Raw genomic sequence first — 15,981 nt, 5'->3', positions numbered from 1 at the left:
ATTATGGGGGAGGGGGGATTTTTTTCCATGGACACCAACATGCTTGGAAACGCCTTCATTTTCCCGTTGCTATATTATTCCTTTGGTAACATTGTGTATGGCCAGATTTCCCGTTTGAGGACATGTTATAGATGGTGGTGATGTAGAGGGGAATGTTATACAATGATATACCTTCTGTAAGCGGTCAGCGCTGATAATCAGAGCCTGCTCCAGCTCCCGGATCCTGCACTCCAGCTTCTCAATCTCCTCGTTCCTTTCTTGCACGTCTCGCTGTAGCTGCTCTTTGCAGAGGAGAAGTTCACTGCACTTGTCCGTCTTTTCTTTAAGGTTGCTTTCAAGCTTTTCCACCTATCAAGCATCCATATCAAAGGAAAATATGAATCAAAAAAGAAACATTATAAGATGTGCGCACATTTGCAACCTTTTTGTAAGGCTCCAATGCATCTAAAATAAAAAAGGAAGCAACTTTGAAAGCAACTATGCAAAGTGTTGATTAAAAATATTCTATCTTTTTTTGTGCATAGAGCTCCTCTGTAGACCTCTGTGTCTCCATGGTTACAGACTACAAACAAATCGGTGTGTAGTCTGATTCTGTAGTTATGTGTGCAATAGTCCGCCTCCCTCCTGCTGTCTGTGGCAGAAATCCATGGTCTTTCCTCTGGTAATACTAGACACTGGATTATTATATTATATAAGTTAACAACTCCGTTTCTCCTCCCTGCACAGTGACCTCCGCACATCACCGACCATGCTCACAACCCTATCCCAGTGAAGTCAATAGGTTGTTTTCTGCAGTTTACAGCTCATCATCATGTGAAGAAAATAGAATAAAAAATAAAAAAAGTATAACCAGGAAAAAAATGCCTCCGCCTCCCATTGAAATCAATGGGAGGAATTTTCGGCCGTTTTTTAGCGCATTTTACGACGCGGCTTCCGCGTAAAAAAACTCTGTTTTTAAAGGGGGCCAGAACTAGATTTTTTTTTGCCAAAATAGCTCCACGCCTGTCCATAGGCTGCGTGTGGTATTGCAGCTCATTCATTGGGGATGAACTGCCCTCCATGTAATTATCACTTAGTAATGTGACTTTCACGAGGTTCATGCAGTCAATGTTTTTTGCAGCGTTTTTTCCGGCTGTTATTGGAGCTGTTTTTCCATGGAGTAAACGGCTCAAGAACTGACATGCACTTCTTCTTACGGGGCGTCTTTTTCCGCGCCATATTTTGAAAAATGAGGCGTAAAATAACGCCCCGTCGGAACAGACCGCCGCATTTCCCATTGAAATCAATGGGCAGATGTTTGTAGGACTTCGGCTTCCGATTTTTCAGCCATTTATCAGGGCGTTTACGGCCCAAAAAACGGCTGAAAATAGCCAGTGTGCACATACCCTTATGGTCTTTCATTGCCACATGGGTTGCAGTCTGCAGTTGTCCAGGGTCACACACATGTATGGTCTTGAATTAGGATGCACCCATCATTGCGTGTCCTACGTTGCCTGTATGGAGTGATTCCTCCTCACGTAGAACAGAGATTGCTGCTGTTACCAACAGACATCATACCAGCTCCTTAGTGCCAATAGTTTCACCTATCTCTATGTGAGGGGTGCCCACAACTACAGAAACTTTACCTAGTAAAATATCAGCCAGGAATACAACCTCTTACCGCAGTGATCTGATGATCATTAACAGGTTGATGTCTTTGTGGCATTTTCAGCTGCTGCTCCAGTTTCTGGATTTCTTGTTGGAAGACGTCTCTCTCGTGTTCCCGATCAACCGCTTGTTCCTGCAACACAAGGAGGAACATAGAATAAGTAAAAAGCACCCTCAGGTATAACAAGTGTATGAGAACCGGTGTCCAGTAAATGAATATAAAGTCTCATACATGACGAGCCTGCATAGATTGGCCAGATTGGAATCATTTTCCAGGCAGGGGTGGACGGCCATAGTCCGAGAGACGCTCTTGCTAGTGAAGTTGGATACCTTGCGGTATTGCAATAACTTGCGGGTGGAAAAGTGGCCACATTCACTTTCGTACCCTGCGATGCAGGCAGCACGACACAGCGATCTTTGGCCATGTAACGTGTGTTGGGGCCAAAGCCGCAATGTAGCCCTATAGTCTATGGGAAGGTGCTGTGGACATCCAGTGCACATGTATTTGCGAAGCATCAGATTTCTCCCAACAGAGGTAATGGCTTTGATGGGAGAATTTTTAGACCAATGATTTTCTGTCCTTGTCCGGAAAACATTGTGACGCAGAGGTGATAACCCTCAATCTCCATATCCCAATCCTGTCTCCCAACACTGGAAGTCAGCTAATGTGTCCACAGCTGAACCTTGAATGCTGAATATGACTTCCCAATATGGTACAATATTCATGGAAGAAAACAACATTGACAGATTGAGAAAGTGATATTTTATTGATCATGTGAATGAGATGACGATCCAGCAAACAATGGCAAATTTTCCCTGTAACGGGTAGACACAGCTTCCCCTGGCAATAGCAGCTGATCGCTGGGAGTGAGAGAAGCCAACCAGCTGGCATCGTTTTAAGGGGTTGTCTTAATGGTTGGGCATAGGCATTCCAAAGTTTAACCACCTTTACTGTAAAGAACCCTTCCCTATACACATGATGCGATCTTGATTTCTCTACATATAAACAATATCCCCTATTCGGGTGCACAGCTACTAGAAAGACTTGTCCGATCTCTAGAGAAACTAATATATAGTAATGGAACAGAATAATCTGTGCCAAATAGAGAAGATAAAGAAAACAGTGAATATAATAACCAGCTATATCACAATTCACTAGGTTCTACATGATAGTAAAGTACTAACCCTTAACTGGCCAAGATAGGGAGATCGCCCTGAAAATGGCGTCCTGGGAGCCAGGACCGAAAACTTGCACTACTCGGACATCAATCCCTATATTACTTTCTATATAGGGAAAGGATGAAAGTTTAAAGAACATGTATCTTCAATCTCCGACGCGTTTCACCTCCTCTAATATCAGAACCGGGAAAAGAAGAAGTAGCCGTGCTATAGTTATGTTGAGACTCACATTATTGTGTTACTGGGAGCTCTGTCTGCTTCCCATAGGGTCCGAATGACTTGTTTTTATGCCAAATCCTGACAATAACCCCGTATATAAGATCACCTCTTTGGTAATCTCCAAGGTGACTGTCAGATTAAGGATAAGGTGATAAACCAATGTTCTGCATGCTATCAGGAGATGAATTAAACAAATACACTTAAAGGAAAGCTAAACCTAAAAGTAGCCATCTTGGAGAGAACTTCCAGTTTTCCTATTGAAAAAACCCCAAAAGTCATCTTTCCCCAGTCGGAAACGGTTGACAGCAGAGAACAATGGGGTGCATTCTACTACATAGCAAATGGTGGTAAGATAGACCTCAGGTTTGGTGTCCCCTGAGGTAAACAGATGACTTACATCTAAGAAGCGTCGGGTTTTCTCCAGTTGTTTTTGCAGGGAGAGGTTTTTCTGGCGGAGATCTTCCAGGTCCGTGTTCTTCTCTAGCTCCAGTTCCATATAACGGTTCACCTGCTCATCCAGCTCCACCTCCAGAACCTTCACGTGTTTATGAAGGTCTCCAGAGTCCTTCTCAGCCTGACGCTGAACCTCGATTTTCTCCTTCAGCAGCTTCTCGGTCTCTTCTAACAGCTCTGTTTAAGGAGGCCACACGGATGCCATTATTCACGATTCACAGGTAACAACCTCCAATCACAAGCGTCTCATTAACCCGAATATTCTCGTGTAAGGAAAAACATTGGATGGACTTGAAGTGTTTGAGGTTTTTGTTACACCTGGTGCAGGTATCTTGTTATAAAATGGTTATGTGTGGCGGAGAACCGGCTTTTAGTTAATAAAGCCGCAGCTTAAATTAGAATACAGAGGTTCACCCAATATGAAACGATCTTTGCAGCACCCACGAATATAGACTCTTTATGGTAGGAGCCATATAATTAAATCCATAAACCATGCACAATGCAGATGGGCCGTGCCATTGCAATCCATTTTACTGCTGACCTGGCCTAGTTACATCTAACTATTTTGAGCTAACTCATCACTTCACCCCCTGGTGCCCTCAAATGACAAATTTAGACTTAAAACGGGTTATCCCATGAATCATCGGCATACCAAAAGTCCTGAAATGCTGTTGTAAAATAATTTGTAGTGTTTCTAGCATATAAAAATACCTTTCGCATTATTTTTTTGCTTCCATGTTACCCCTTTGGTGCTGCTGCTAATCTGTACTGCTGGGGGAGGGGCTCTGAGCAGAATCAGTCTCCTACCTGCTCTGGAGGCACAATATAGTTTCCTCTTACTTTCCCTGCAAAAGGAGTCTCCTCCACTCTGCTCCTTCCCTGACAAGCTGATAAGAAGGCGTCTCCTCAGCTATACTGCCATGCTACTGCATGGACTCTGCTCCTTCCCTGACAAGCAGGGCAGAAAACTATTTCTATTGGCTGGTTTTGGCAATATGAAAATGAGTGTGAAAACAAACACCTTGTCTGTATAATGATAAACAGACAACCTATACGCGTAAGCACAGGGAACATGAAATAAATAACTCCTAAATATTTGCAAAAAATTGAAAATCTTTATTAGATAATAATAAATATCAACAATACATAGTACCAAAAAAGTATATAAGAAATTGATAAAAGTATCATAAACGGAGAGAAGAGCAGGTAGGTAAGATGTTGAAAACCTGGTGGTCAACAGAACAACCCACCTCAAATAGCAAAACTCCCCCCCCCCCCCCTGCTACACAGCCCCACCACTAATACATACTGGTACCATGCTACTTAGCCATAATATGCGACTTATCAGTTTAGGTGATATTTATCTCCCTTTAGATGTTCTTGCCCATAGTCATACAAGTATTCTTTTTGTGCTGTTCTCTCATGATCATGGCTTGAGGAGTATTGTCTGTATTTCTGCGTACAGATGCTTGTGTGTGCATGCGCTGGGGGCACCGCATTCCGGAGTGCACATTGTGGTCTGCATTGCCTGGTGACGTATGTCTAATGTCAGTATTAATGTATCGTGACCTCACCACGCCGTGCTTCAGGTGATGCGGTGACTCCCAACATGTAGATCGAGTGATGACTTCCAACATGTGGATTGATTGCCGACTTGCGTAGTTACTACAGGTGAGTGATCTGGCGTTACGTGGCAGGGCAAAAGCAACTTTTTCTGGTCATGATCATCTATTTCTTTGAGATGGTTCATTTAATAAACCTGTATCAATGTATCCATAACTATTTAGCAATTTAGTATTTTACATTTACATTTTCTATATGTATTAGTGGTGGGGCTGTGTGGCGCGGGGGGGGGGGGGGGGGGTTTGCTATTTGAGGTGGGGTGTTCTGTTGACCACCAGGTTTTCAGCATCTTACCTTCCTGCTCTTCTCTCCGTTTATGATCCTTTTATCAATTTCTTATATACTTTTTTTGGTACTATGTATTGTTGATAATTATTATTATCTAATAAAGATTTTCTATTTTTTGCGATACTTCGGAGTTCTTTATTTTGGGTGCCATGTTCCCTGTGCTTTCGCGTATAGGTTGTCTACTTGCATTGTTGGGACCCCTTCACGCCTGCTTTGGTTTAGTTTGACGTTTCTTGAAGATTCACACACTTACAATAATAAACCCCTTAAAAAAAATGCAAATGAAAAAGTTTGACCAATTTTAGTGTTCAATTAAACAGGTTGTCCAGTATTAATAAAGGGTCTGCTATTCTTCCCCGCAGGAACAGCGCCGCTCTTGTCTATCGGCTGTGTCTGTTATTGCACCTATCCTCATTCAAGTGAATACCTGCAATACCAGACGTTGCCATTTCACAAAAGTGGTGTTTTTTTTTTTTTTACAACTCCTGTAAAGGAGTTATCTAGACTGTTTTTTTTTGTTTTTCTTATCCCTCATATTCACGAAGAACAAGTGATCTTTTCTATCATGTCATTAAAAAAAATGCCCTCTCTACCTACGGCACCCACTGTAAACATTGCAGCAGCGCTCAGGTCCATACGGTCCGTCCTTCATTGTTTCTGCAATGTATGGGACCCCTGTACATTGCACAGAGAGTATATACCCGCTGCGGCTGCATCACAAACTCACAGTATTTGACACATCTGCACCGGGACACCCTTTCTTTGCAATATCTGGGTGTCCCTTCATTGTAGGGGGGGGGGGGCAAGGACGGACCTGTGTGGGCCTGCAAGGTTTACCCTTTGGGGGTTATTCAAAAACAGCGCCACTTTTGTCCATGGGCTGTGTCTGGTATTGCAGGTTTCTATTGGGAAAATTCCCTTTTTTCCCTGAATAAGAGATCTAGATAATAAAAAGCCTGGAAAACCCCTTTAAGTGAACTGCTGGCCAAAACTAGGGACTCTCTTTAAATGTGTTCCCTCTATATTGGTACGACAAGGGTGAGGAAGCGAAAAATAAGAACTGGGGCATATAATAGAACTACACGGTTGATGGATACAAATAATCAAAATGAAAACATTTTGTACAAATGTGAAATAACAAAAATATTTGTAGATGCCGCAAAGATTAAAATTTTTGTAATTTTTTTTTTTTGTCATGTGAGATATTTACTACATAATCTATTAAATAATCCAATGTTTTTCCCCAGAATGATGAAAGACAAGACGAGTGAGCCCAGTGCACCGGGTGCAGTCAGGCGTACATTATATATCAATACTTTTCACGGTATGAAGTTTGGCACAACAAACGGCAAACTTTCACCGGGTGCTGTTACAAGGGAAAGCGAAACCGTCACAAAAGATGATTAATGTGAAACAAACGAATGGAAAGAAAATCACCCAAAACGAAATGCAATTTTCTTAAATCGCCGTTTCCAGCGATCCTGCCTATTACCATCATCTTACGTGACACGTGTGCTACAGTGATCATCTGTGATCCAAAATGATCGTGATAAAAATCAAAAGATCGATCGCAGGGGGGGGGGATCGAATTCTGAATCACGTGATAAAAGGAGGGAAAGTCACCGGGTAGCTGTGATTGGTTGATGGATAAGATGATGGTTATTCATTTGAAGAGATGCGTGTTAATGAGAGGTAAGAGTTTAACCCCTTGCTAGCGAAAGGGGTCTGGAACGTCACAAGAGAAGTGGTTAGGCACAGGAGCTGGTAATTTAGCAGCAGCAAGCGAGAATTGGTTAGTGCAAGGTATGAAGAAGCCCGAAAAGCCATAGGATTAATTCATTCCCAAATTGTAGCCATTAAACACCCGATTGAAGGACGGCCATGCGGGGGGTACAAACACACCTTCTTTGGGAGCTGCAACGACTGCAGCTTCTACTAAGCCTGGGAGAATAGAGAACAAAACAAATGCAGTGTAATTCACATGCCGTGTACAGTTCTTCTGCAATGTGTCAATACTGGAAAGGAGAGAGAGAGCGGCATAGGGAAGAATGGGGGGTGAATAGTAGAAAAAATAATGTGGTGCAAATATTAAATGTGAATACGAAGTTATATCCAATGCACAAGTCCAGATACCATGGCAGGGGAAGGCAGCGCAGGAGGGGTGCCGCCTGTAACCCTTGCTATACCAGCGCCTGTCACATTGAGGGGCTTACCTGATGAGAAACGTGAGCAAGAGGTTTCTGGACACACTATACAACATATTTCATTTCAAGAACAGAAGAAAAAAAACAAAAATCGTATGTTAAATTAAAAACACAGACGGAGTACCTCCATCTCCCAAAAGGGCTGGTCAACTCTCCCGATATGTCTGTGTCAGTAAATACTTGCACTCCCTATGAAATAACAATTCTGGAGCATCTTTTCTTAGAACTTTGTGTTGTGCCGTCCCTCTGTTGTTCCTCCTGGAAATGTATGAATAAATTGACAAATGAGCACTACCTTGTCCCTTTTCAATAGGGCGTATTCCTACACAGTCTAATACTGTCAGTACTGATTGGACAATGTCAGAGTTTGTCGGGATATGCCCCATTAACGAGGGAAGAAGGGTAACGCCCAGTTGTCGCCAGGAGGTGTAACAGAGAAACGGCATAATGCAGAGTTCTAAGAGAAGATAAGCCACAATTGTTATTTCATGGGGGATGCAAGTTTTTACTGAAACAGACATGTCAGGAGAGGTGACAGATCCTGTAAACTTATTTTTGAGACTTTATAACATGTTTCTTCATTAGCAGTTTCGTAATATTTGGTCATTAACAGAATCACACCCCGTATCTGTGGAAGCAATAAGAAAATATCGATTTGAAGTATTGGCATGGAGTATTTGCCACCAAACAGAAGACTGTGGTTTACAACAGAAGGGGCTTTGTAGGGAGAAGTTGTAGGGATCGGACGTTCCTCCAGTTGACCTGCTGTATATTTGGACTGCTCCCACTGCGTACGGAAGTGATTCTGTTCATGTCAATTCCTGAATATATTCTGAAAAGTTCCTCCAAAGGTGAAGCTATGATTTACATTATATAACGGCGCCGATCACCAGGGGGAAGGTTAAACCAGACTGAAGAATTAGAAATATTCCCAGAAAAGTCCACTCTGGGCAATACAGAGACTCAGTCATCTTCTTCTGGCCCATTGATGACCACTAACTCCTTGCTCTACAGCAGCATGAGTGGATGGACAGGGAGCACAGCAGGAGGATCAGCAATCTAGTCTACTTACCATACACTTCACTGCCTATGGAGGACCTAATTTAAAGGGGTTGTCCAGTTTAGAAAACCCATTTTCATATAATCTATTAGGGAATTCTGAGTTAATAGAGGGGGCCCTCTGTTCATCTCTTGGCTAGACTGAAGAGCGGTTACAAAGAGCGTCTCTCACTCTAGAGGACCTGTCGTGTCCTGTATTACACAGACAACCCATTGATGTGAATGGACACTGTGTAATGCTTAATTTCTCCTGTGGTGGTGCTGCAGGGAAATTGAACACTTCCATGTTACCTCGCAGATTACAGTTGATCGCTGGGGATCCCAGCAGGTGGACACTTTGTGATAATCTTATTGCCAAGGGATCCTTCTAACAAGTAGGGATTGGAGAACTCCTTTAAATTTTAAAACGTCTGTCTCCCTGGTGATCTACTTTTATGATAATGACACACAATTATATTTCACGTATCAAAGCTGGTGAATTGATATACAGATTGCAAAACCAAGAAAAATGACACATGATTTCATTGAAAACAATTGACGATGATATTATGTACATGGTAAAACATGAACAAGGAATGAAAATGTACAATATATTAATAGTGTTACCCCACGTAGTAGACATTTATGGCACAACCTGTAGATATGTCATAAATGTCAGAGCTGGATAAACCCCATAGTGGTTTCTTATAGTTTTTTGAGTGAGGTCTTGACTCCAATCGAAAAAAAATGTCTACATGTAAAGGATCCCATAATAACATTGGGAGGCCGGGCAATACTATGTCGTTGACTACAAGACTCATCTACACAACTCTAAACCAGACCGGACTATACAACACAAGTGATGACGGCAAACAGCGGAGGGTCCTGGCCCCTGTACTAGAAGCAAGGCCGGCACCAGAAGTTTCGCATCTGACAATCCATAATTTAAAATGTTTATATGAATAATAATAAAAAAATAATAATTATAAATAACAATATAAAATTTTTTAAAACCTGCGCATACTTCAAGGTCAGACTAAACATTTGACTCCAGGATGTCCAGAGCTATAAAAATTGGTCTTCAACTGCTGCGGAAAGAAAACTCACAGCATGTCCTGACATCCGCAGGGCTTGTTGGGAGTTGTAGTGTTGCAACAGCTGAAGTACCAAAGGTTGAACACCCCTGCCCTACAGAGGACACTTAAAACTAATATCTGCACCTTTTAACATTTTATTGTTTCCTAGGTCCAAAATTATGTGCTAATGTCTTAATACTGTATATCTTGATAGCATTGATCTCAATTTTCTTATACAGATCCCCTACTTCGATATCGAATAAAGCATGATGTTCAGGCTGCCGGCAGCCACCACTAGGGGGAGCTGAGAATCTTACTGCATACCGTTCTATTATGGAGTTCAAATGAAAACAGTAAGCTCCTAGGCTCCCTCTAGTGGTGGCTGCAGGCAGCTAGAATAGCAGGGGATTTGCAACACGTATAAGGAAAAAAGAGCTACAACCTATCTAGATATATTATAAAATTAATCGGCACTGAATTTTAACCTATACAGGTTTGAAAAAACAAAATGGTGTTCAAGGGCGGACATTCCCTTTAAGCCTCTGACTTTGCGACTTGTTATACGTCGACTACCATCTTGCTCTGGTAACACATATGACGTCTTCGTGATGCTATGCTGTAGGAAAATATCATGATCTGCTGCACTGACGACTAGAATGGAGAGCAATTATATTGTTGTTACCAGGACAGCCGGTCAGGTGTCTGGTGGGGACGCAGTGACCATGTTTAATAATGTGAGGTGACACCACACATGTATAATTACAGGTACAGTAAAAGTTTATGACAGGGATACGTACGTTGCTCGGCTGGTGCTGCATCGGCTTTTAGGGCAAGTTTCTGGCGGGACAGCAGCTCCTTCTCCTCTTGTATCTGCTGCCTCTCCTGCTCCAGTTCCTGCAATCTGTTACCTGTACTGTGCAGCTCCTGTTCAAGATGCCGGATGAGGTCGTTCTTTTCCTGCATTTGCTTTTCAAGAAAGACTCTTTCGTCTGTGTACCCATCGAGGAGGCCTGGAAGGAGCAACGGGGGGGGGGGGGGGGGCAACTGTTAATGGAGACGTGAAACTAAACATCAAGACCTTCTACAGAGCAACTAAGTGTAAAATCTAACAAGACACATCGCTTCTATCAAGTACAATTTCCACGCAACGGTTGCAGGGGGCCGATTGGCCGAATGGATGTTCGCCCGAATATTCGGTCCCGATCATGCCGAGCGCTCCGCCGACATATGTGAAAATGCTCGTTTGCCGCTGATCGCCTCTTTTCGGTGTAAACAGGGGATGTGCAACCAACATTTTGCAAACTGTACGGGGACGAACAATCGTATTAACGTACCCATACATTTTACATACGGACAAGGATTGACGCATGTAAATACATGATAAATGAGCGCCGATCATGTTCCTATATCGTTGTAACCTTGAACACTGCAAGGTGATAATCAAATATAAAAAGAATAGAAAGTATTGATTTTGTTTTATACTCCAGTCACATCTAAAGAAGCCTTCAGCTGGTTTGCGGTTATCTCTCACCAGTGTCTGTACACTGAATGCTCTGCTGTGACGCACTGTAAGGGATGTAGTGTTTATACTAGGAGCTTAAAGCGTAACTAAACTTTAAAAAAAAAAAAAAAGCTTTTTACACCTCACTATGTCACAAGTTTTGATCAGTGGGGGTCCAAGCACTCAGACCCCCAACGATCGTTAAAACGAAGCGGTAGAAGCGCTCGGGTGAGCCGGTTGGAAAGCCGAGCGAGTAGTGTATGGGTTCAATAGAAATTCTATATGTCCGTATACCGCTCGCTTGGATTTCTGAGAAAAGCCGTTTAGAAACAAAGCGGCACAGAGCTCATATGAAACACTTCTGCAGCTTCATTTTAGCGTTCAATGGGGGTCTCAGTGCTCAGACCCTCACTAAACAAAACTTCTGACATGTCACAATAATGATACTCCGGAGCTGCACTCACTATTCTGCTGGTGGAGTCACTGTGTACATACATTACATTACTTATCCTGTACTGATCCTGAGTTACATCCTGTATTATACTCCAGAGCTGCACTCACTATTCTGCTGGTGGAGTCACTGTGTACATACATTACAATTATTATCCTGTACTGATCCTGAGTTACATCCTGTATTATACTCCAGAGCTGCACTCACTATTCGCTGGTGGAGTCACTGTGTACATACATTACTTATCCTGTACTGATCCCGAGTTACATCCTGTATTATACTCCAGAGCTGCACTCACTATTCTGCTGGTGGAGTCACTGTGTACATACATTACATTACTTATCCTGTACTGATCCTAAATTACATCCAGTATTATACTCCAGAGCTGCACTCACTATTCTGCAGGCTGTCATTAGAAACAGTCAACAAGCTTGTTGACAGACATGTCCTTAAAGGGAATCGGTTATCAAGTTATGCTACACTGCACATGGAGGAACGTCTGCTGCTCTTTAAGCTCATATGGCACCAAAAAAATGTTGGCTAATAGCAACTAGCAAAGAATACAGCGTACTCATTAACTCCTCGCCAGTGACTGACTGTCTGCTGGGGATCTGGCTGAATACACAGAAGCCATCCATCTATTCCGAGAGGGGCAGGTGGAGACGGGGGGAGCGTTCCCCTCATGAATACGGAAGACTCATAATATAGCTGCTATTAGCCAAATGGAACAAATTTTATGTGCCACTTGGCCAAATAGTGCAGCGGACCTGTCTCCGTAACCTACTGCAGGAGAACATAGTACGATGACTCACTTTAATTTCTTAGCGAGCGCCTATAATGCAGTTAGTTTTCACTAGATCAGATTACTGTAAAGACTACACTTCCCACAATGCATAAGACCCTGAACGAGCAAGGAATGCTGGGCGATTTCAGCTGTGCAGCCTGCAGAATTGTGAATGCAGCTCGAAAGTATAACACAGACTGTAACTCTGTAAATCCGTAGACGATAAGTAATTACTTTTATATATAAATTGTACTTAACTTTTTATGTATAACTTTATTCTAAATATAAATTGCAAAACTGTGATGAAAGTAGATAATACACTACAACAAAAACCTATTCAAGAAGCACTAAGGAGACGATCGCTTGTCGTCACGAGCCCAGTACGACAGAATGCCACGTGCCGTCACGTGTGGTCAGTTCGTGGACAATAGTATCTCCTTCTATAGAGAATATTAGTAGATTTACCTGGATGAAGCCGCTATTCACCTGCATTGTACATATAATAGACAATACACAGAACTGCTCTGACAACTCAAAGGGATGACATCAATCTGGTAAAGTAACTACAACCCCAGGCAGATTACTTATTAATAGCTGAGCCGAGATAAATATTGACTAAACATGTCCGCACAGGTTTTATAGCATTGTCTCTGAATTCCAGCTGTCATCTCCTCGCCGCACCTGAAGTCTTCTTATACCTGGCGACTATTACTTTGCCGTCTATGGTAAGGCCGCTGACATTTCCCGTGTTTGTGTCAGTAAGATGTTCCCTGCTATTGCCACGACATAGTAATAACGTGTAATGCGTAACCTCCCGACCCGCCAAATTATTAGGACATTGCCGGAAATTGGGATCATCGTCCATGGAAGCTGCAGCTATAACATGGGGGGTCCTGCATGGTTAGCTAGAGCTTCCCCCCGTCATTGGGGATTTCCGAAGCCCGAATTGTTGCTTGGATAGCTTCATTATAAAATAGGGTTGCCATGATAAGACAACCCCTTTAACTGTAGGCTTGGAAACCTGGTGATTCCTATGCAGGGTAGCAAGGGCAGGTGCAGAGGGGCCCCTTTGCACAGTATTTGGGCCCCTTCATGTCCGATAGCTCATCATAGAGCAAATCTGTTACGTCTCTATAACAATTCAGCAATAATTGCGACCCATTAAATGTATAGGAACAGTCCCTTACATGCGATCTAATAGACAGTAGGGACCTGCTAGATGCTATAAAGGTGGCAGTGGCCTTCTTTACCTACTGGGCCCCTATACAGGGCAGAAATCCTTATGTAATCACATAAACCCATTGAGATCTATGTAAATAACCTCAATCACATAATGAAAAGTTCTGCTTCTTTCTAATATACTTTGGGTTTCACGGTTTTGCGGACACATTCATTTCTATGGCCTATACACGGTGTTGGGGCCACGAATACAGACCACAATTTTTTATTTTTTTTGTGGATCCGTGAATCCTGATGACCATGTTTGCTACAATTGTATCCAGTCTGGGAAATGCTCCACAGCCGGAGCTCCAGTTTGATACATTTTACCCACAATGATACATCGTAGCAAACTATAAGGACAGGGAGGAGGTTGAGGCCCCGTGCACACGGCCGTAATTTTGATCCGCTGTTACGGACTGTAATTGCGGATCAAAGTACATACCCATTCATTTCTATTGGCCGCAGGCACTTTACGTATATTTACGGGAAGGTGTCCGTACCGTAGAAAGCATCCGTAAAAAATTGGATCTGTCCTATTTTTTGATTTTACAGACTGTGCTCCCATACTTTATAATGGGAACACGGCCCGGGTGACTGTCTGCGGCCGGCCGTGCCCGTAATCATGGACCGTGAATACGAGCACGTCATATGCACGGGGCCTTAACCTGCTGATGTATTATCACAGAGGATAGCGGAGGCTGGATGCAATTATAACAAACCCTCAGCTGTCAAATCAGATGAGGATTTAGGCCTCATGCACATGACCGTAGCCATGTGCACGGCCGTGATTTTTGGGTCGGCCGGCAGTGGAGTGTCACACGCGGGCAGCTTGCAAATCTCGGGCCGTGCACATGGCTGCGTGCATGATTTCCTATGAGCCTGGACCGCAGAACACGGCCGTAATAAGACATGTCCGTTCTTTCTGCGGTCCGGGCTCCTGGGCCATGCACGGACCGTGGAAACCACGGTTGTGTGCATGGCCCCATAGAAGTGAATGGGGCCGCAATTCTCCCGTGGATTTTTGGGGGAATTGCGGCCGCAAAAGCACGTTCATGTGCAGGGGGCCTTAACATTCCTATTCACAAACAGCAAACTGAGATCTTGAAAATGAGGAATAATTGAAACGCAAAGTATATTAGAAAGTTGCAGAACATTTCATTACACACATTTAGGCCCCATGCACACGAATGTAGTTTTCAGCCGTAATTACGAAGTCCAAAATTACGGATGAAATTGCGGACCCATTCATTTCTATTGGCCACGGACACCTTTCCCTGTATTTTTATGGATGTGTGTGTCCGGGCCGTAGAAATGATCGGCAAAATACAGAACATGTCCTATTCTTGTCTGCAATTGCGGCACGGACTCGCCCATACAAGTCTATGGATGCCTCCGCAATTGCGCACAGCTATGGATTTCTATCCGTAGCCGCCAGATCTGTATTTGCGGACAGTAAAAAACTCTTACGGTCATGTGCATGGGGCCTTACTATCAAGTTAGAATCTGAACAACCCATCACGGCAGCTTGTTAACCCGATGATATTCACATACAACTACTGATTCTTTGGTGCTATTTCCAAAACATTGAAATAGATTTTTTTTTTATCTCTAACACTGGACAATGTTGAGTCTTGAACCATTTTACTTAAAGTGTTTCCCTGCTTTGGACAAACCACTACCTGTTGGAAGAGTCCCTTGACATAACCTGATCACAAAGTGTCCCCCAGCTGGAACCCCAAGTGATCAGCTGTAATCTTTGGGGAAACCTGTCAGGAAGTGTTTTATTTCCCTGCAGCGCCGCCACAGGAGAAATTAAGCATTACACAGTGTCTATTCACATCAATGGGTTGTTTGTGTAATCAGGACAGGACAGGTCCTCCGGAACGAGAGACACTCTTTTTAACCAATCTCCACTCTGGCACAAGAGATGAGGGTCCTGAACTGAGGAAACCCCGCTATTAGCTCAGACTTTACTAATAGGGTTTATGAAAATAGTTTTGTAAACTGAACCACCCCATTAAGTTTAGATGCTTACTGCATAGAGTTAACAATTAACATGCTCACAATTTCTCTGTCCAATCCGATCTCAGTTACAGTATATCTTGGAGTGCCGATTAGGCCGCAGGGCAAGCAGTCCAAGATAATATATTTTCAGTGGCAATAGAAAGCTGCACCCAAAAATCTAACTCAAAGAAAAAAAACTGTAATAAGGCCTTGAATTTACATATTCTGGGAGTTGCATAAATCTGCATTACTACAGACAGGCATATATTCTCCTCTCACATCTCAGAACAACA

At 43.0% G+C, this 15,981-nt stretch overlaps 1 protein-coding gene across 7 annotated transcripts in view; it reads right to left on the bottom strand.

The window, feature by feature from the left end:
- The window catches only part of AKAP9 (A-kinase anchoring protein 9), a 202,831-nt gene that overhangs the window by 36,833 nt on the left and 150,017 nt on the right, over positions 1–15,981 (bottom strand). For 6 of the 7 annotated variants that reach the window (XM_075827679.1, XM_075827680.1, XM_075827682.1 and 3 more), the window contains 5 exons: positions 10,525–10,737; positions 7,312–7,350; positions 3,443–3,675; positions 1,661–1,780; positions 172–348 (listed from right to left, as the gene is read on the bottom strand). In XM_075827679.1, coding sequence (XP_075683794.1) covers positions 172–348; positions 1,661–1,780; positions 3,443–3,675; positions 7,312–7,350; positions 10,525–10,737 — 782 coding nt within the window. The remainder of the gene's footprint in view (positions 1–171; positions 349–1,660; positions 1,781–3,442; positions 3,676–7,311; positions 7,351–10,524; positions 10,738–15,981) is intronic. The other variant, XM_075827681.1, reaches the window with a different exon arrangement.

Source organism: Rhinoderma darwinii, chromosome 5, assembly GCF_050947455.1.
Source record: "Rhinoderma darwinii isolate aRhiDar2 chromosome 5, aRhiDar2.hap1, whole genome shotgun sequence".
Lineage (NCBI taxonomy): Eukaryota > Metazoa > Chordata > Amphibia > Anura > Rhinodermatidae > Rhinoderma > Rhinoderma darwinii.
Note: the sequence above shows the minus strand (reverse complement) of the source record. Positions and strands in the feature narration are given on the sequence as shown.